At 41.8% G+C, this 4,366-nt stretch overlaps 1 protein-coding gene across 1 annotated transcript in view; it reads left to right on the plus strand.

Moving 5' to 3' along the window:
• Window positions 1-4,366, plus strand: part of LOC103918986 (transmembrane protein FLJ37396) — a 39,737-nt gene that overhangs the window by 21,443 nt on the left and 13,928 nt on the right. Inside the window, 1 exon segment of the mRNA XM_009326423.1 lies at window positions 2,798-2,998. Within this exon segment, the coding sequence (XP_009324698.1) occupies window positions 2,798-2,998 (201 nt within the window).

A 4,366-nucleotide genomic window follows, 5' to 3' on the forward strand; every position in this document is an offset into this window, starting at 1 on the left:
GTCTCACCAGAGCAGAGCAGAGGGGCAGAATCCCCTCCCTCGACCTGCTGGCCACGCTGCTTTTGATGCAGCCCAGGATACGATTGGCCTTCTGCGCTGCGAGCGCACATTTTCGGCTCGTGTCCAGCTTTTCATCCACCAATATACGATTCTATACATATTATAAATTTATTTCTTCTTTATTAGTTAATCTATTTGAGCAAAAAATTCCGTGATTTAGTGTGATGCTAAAAAAAACCAACAAACAAACCAACACTAAAAATGTGTATTAAGTGATTTGTAGCTTTGCCATTCACAAGGGCCGCTGCCTATCCTGCAGGCTTTCCCCTTCCTCTCTCTGAATCTAGTCATGTGTCTGTATTTTGCCATGGGACATGAAGGCACACAGGGTTTCTGCCCAAAGACTTCAGTCTTGAAAGGTGAAGATTAGACAAGTTCAGAGGAAGGAAGCCAGAGGATCTTGGAAGTGTATTTCTGTCTATGGGACTCAGCAGTCCCCAGGGCAATGTGTCCTGGTTTCCGCAGGGATAGAGTTAATTTCCTTCCTAGTAGCTGGTGCAGTGCTGTGTTTTGGGTTTAGGATGAGAATAACGTTGATAACACACCGATGTTTTAGTTGTTGCTGAGCAGTGCTTACACTAGTCAAGGACTTTTCAGCTTCCCATGCTCTGCTGACTGAGAAGGCTGGGGGTGCACAAGAAGCTGGGAGGGGGCACAGCCAGGACAGCTGACCCAAACTGGCCAAAGGGACATTCCATACCATGGGATGTCATGCTCAGTACATAAACTGGGGGAAGCTGGCTGGGGGGGCCGCTGCTTGGGGACTGGCTGGGCATCAGTCGGCAGGTGGTGAGCAATTGCATTGTGCATCACTTGCTTTGTATATTCTTATTATTCTTATTGCTGTTATTATTATTTTATTTCAATTATTAAACTGTTTTTATCTCAACCCATGAGTTTTCTCACTTTCATTCTTCCGATTCTCTCCCGCATCCCACCGGGGGAGTGGGGAGTGAGTGAACGGCTTTGTAGTGCTCAGTTGCTGACTGAGATTAAACCACGACAGAGTGTCAGGAGGCGGAAAGGAGCAGATAGTCCACTTCCAAAGCAGGGAGAAATGGCACTAATTGAGGTCGCCTTCACACACTTGAAATGTTTTGTTCTCAGTCCTGAAGTAACACAGGGCCGCTCTCAAAATAGGAATGCTAGAGGGTGCTAGGGAATCTCCTGTGTACCACTGACGAGGCTTTAAATGGAAAACCTTTTAAACTAAAATAGTTGTATGTAGTTTAGGAAATCTCTTAAGGCCACTCTCCCGTTTTCATAGAGGGGCTTTGTGTTACAGACCTATTTAAAATACTGTCTAATTGCCTAGTTCACTAAGTTTCTGTTCTCATCCCCATAGACTTTGCTTTCCATTGCTGTATGATCATGCTACCTCTGTGAATCTACCTTTTATTTTTATCGTGGGCCTTCTGTATAAGGAAATTTGCTTTCTTTTTTGGAAGAAAAATTCCCAGTAGGGAAGAATGAAACCTCTACAGCAACAATACACTAATTCTTTTCCAAAACCATCAAAGAGTACATTCTGAAACTGCTCTCACAACCCAACTCTCTAGGCAGGATTAAATGTACAGATGTGCTGTTGCTGGAAGTCTTTTGCTTTTAGCTGAAATGAAATGGAAGTGGGTCTCACTAGCCTTGTTTCCAGCTGGGACAGAGTTCTTTCTGAATGAGGAAACAATAACCCTTTGTCCAGCAGCTGAGACAGCTTAGCTTAGCCAATATAAAACTTGCTTGTGGCCTATTGCAGTGTCTTAGCTTCCTCCAGAACAGTTCGGGTCAGGCAGGTCTACGTCAAAAAACTTGACTGTTTCCATTGAAATCTGAATTCTCAGCTATCGAGTTACCTCCTAAACCCTTCTGCATCTTCCTCTTCCACAGTCTTCTGGTATCAGTATGGAAAGTAACGTGGATGCTTTTCTACTTCTGTGTCAATGTAAAATAGCCAGATGTAGATCATTTCATATTGACATGACTGATTTGTCCAGAAGCAAGAGCACTGGCCGTTCATATTTTCAATCCCCTAATTGCCATCTCACCAAAAAGTACTACAATGTCATCTCAAGAGTTCACATGCTGTCATGCTTGGCACATTTCTTTTTCTGTCCTAAGCTGTGGGTATTTGTAATTAAAATTTTTATTTAAATAAAACTTTACAGCTATTCTTGGTAGAGGAGCCTGAAGAGGGCATACACCTTTGTACATCTTTAATTACATCTTCGATTAATTTGGAGTTTCTCCAAAAAATGTAAAGTAACTGTGACAGTCATTGCCAAATGAGATAACGGAGAGTCCTGTATGAGTCTGCAGGTTTCAGGTTGGGGGAAATGGAGTTTTTCAAAGGCAAAACCAGTGTGTGTGCTGGAAAAGAAACAGAGAATGGATTAGAGTGGAAAGAAGTAGGTGTTTTTAAAGTAGTAAGTACATTGCCTTGTTACTTTTTGAAGGGAAAAAATGTGCAGAATAAAAATCTTCATGCTTCAGTAGAAAAAAAACATGTTAACTATGCAAGATTTGGAAGAAATCTCTGGTATGGGCACTTTATTCTATGTTCTGTTCTTGAGCCTTCTGATGATACATCGAGTAATATCCTGTGCCAGAAACAAGATGCCGTACCGTGTCACCGTTGGTTTGATACAGGTGGCAAACTCCGTGTTCAGAAATCTCTCCCCAACAAAGAATGAATATTTGGGTGAATAAACATTGCTAAATGTGCTTCTGAATATCTCTTCAGCTTCTAGATGTTTACTTTGAAGCTTACCAACATACTTTGGACCCAGAGGAAAGATTTGCTTTGGCCCAAGTGATAACTGACATCATGCATAAACGTCCAAGGTTTGATCTCAAGCTTGAATATTTTGTCAATACCTACAAGGATGAATGCATCTGTTTGCAACTTCACCTCCAACTGCTGAGGGACATAGTAAACCAACAAGTAGGTTGAATTTACAGTATATCCATCCTGGGGAAGTAGGAGGTGAAATCCAGAATGAGAAGCTTTGATTATAGCCTGCATGGGTTTACAGTGTTAAAATGGGTCAATACTAATTTAACAATGAATTCTATGGATGCTTTGTAAATTGAAGGACTGAAGTGCGAGAGCAGAAAGCTATCATTTCATAAATATCAGAAAGCAAATGTTGGAAAGATTGCAGAGCTTCATATGTCGTGTTAAAGCCACATCAGCTACCCTTGGAGACAATTAGAAATAGTAGATGAGAGGCATGGAAGCTAAATAAAATTATAATCTATATTTGTTCTGTAATGCGGTGGATAAGGAACTAGTCCTGTTCATAGTAAGAGAAAAGAGACTTTAAAAAGAATGTAAACAAAGCTTGTACTTTAAAGTGCACTTTGAAAAGCAGTATGTTTCAGATAGCTGTGAATTCCTGTGCTAATAATTAAAGCACAACATTTGAAATCTTCATATTTTTCCTCTGGTTTAAAAATCTGCCTCAGCTTTCTTCTGTATCCTGCCACAAGATGTATCCTTTCTCTGAGCTTTGATTTCAGAGGCTGCAGGTTGGGAAGTTTAATTAGCTAACCTTTGTAACTTGGCTTTTAGTCCACAAATGGAAGTTTGGGTTTTGGTACAGAGGCTACTCTTGTTCTGCTGTTGCCAGTAATGCTACCATAGTGCTAGCAATAAAAATGAAGCCTTGTCAGCATCGTTGGAGCTCAAATTTTGTTCTGAAGGAATATGAAAGATTCAAAATAATTTTAGCAGGAATAATTCATCTAGAGTGGGTACGTATATAATTGACTTGAAAATGTGTGTGTGAGTGTGTGTGTGTATATATATATATATAGGTAGGTTTGGGATAAAAGGAAGACTAGGGAAAATGTGGGCCCTCTCTGGAATGAAACGGGAGACCTGGTTACCTGGGACACGGAGAAGGCAGAGGTACTCAATGACTTTTTTGCCTCAGTCTTCACCAGCAAGTGCTCGAGCCACACCGCCCATGCCACAGAAGGCAAAGGCAGGGACTGGGAGAATGAAAAGCCACCCACTGTAGGAGTAGATCAGATGTGAGACCATCTAAGGAACCTGAAGGTGTACAAGTCCATGGGACCCGATGAGATCCATCTGCGGGTCCTGAAGGAACTGGCGGATGAAGTCACTAAGCCACTATCCATCATATTTGAGAAGTTGTGTCAGTCCAGTGAAGTTCCCACTGACTGGAAAAGGGGAAACATAACCCCCACTTTTAAAAAGGGAAAAAAGGAAGACCCGGGGAACTACAGGCCATTCAGTCTCACCTCTGTGCCTGGGAAGATCATGGAACAGATCCTCCTGGAAGCT

The sequence above is a fragment of the Pygoscelis adeliae genome, unplaced genomic scaffold, assembly GCF_000699105.1.
Source record: "Pygoscelis adeliae isolate BGI_AS28 unplaced genomic scaffold, ASM69910v1 Scaffold206, whole genome shotgun sequence".
Classification (NCBI taxonomy): Eukaryota; Metazoa; Chordata; class Aves; order Sphenisciformes; family Spheniscidae; genus Pygoscelis; species Pygoscelis adeliae.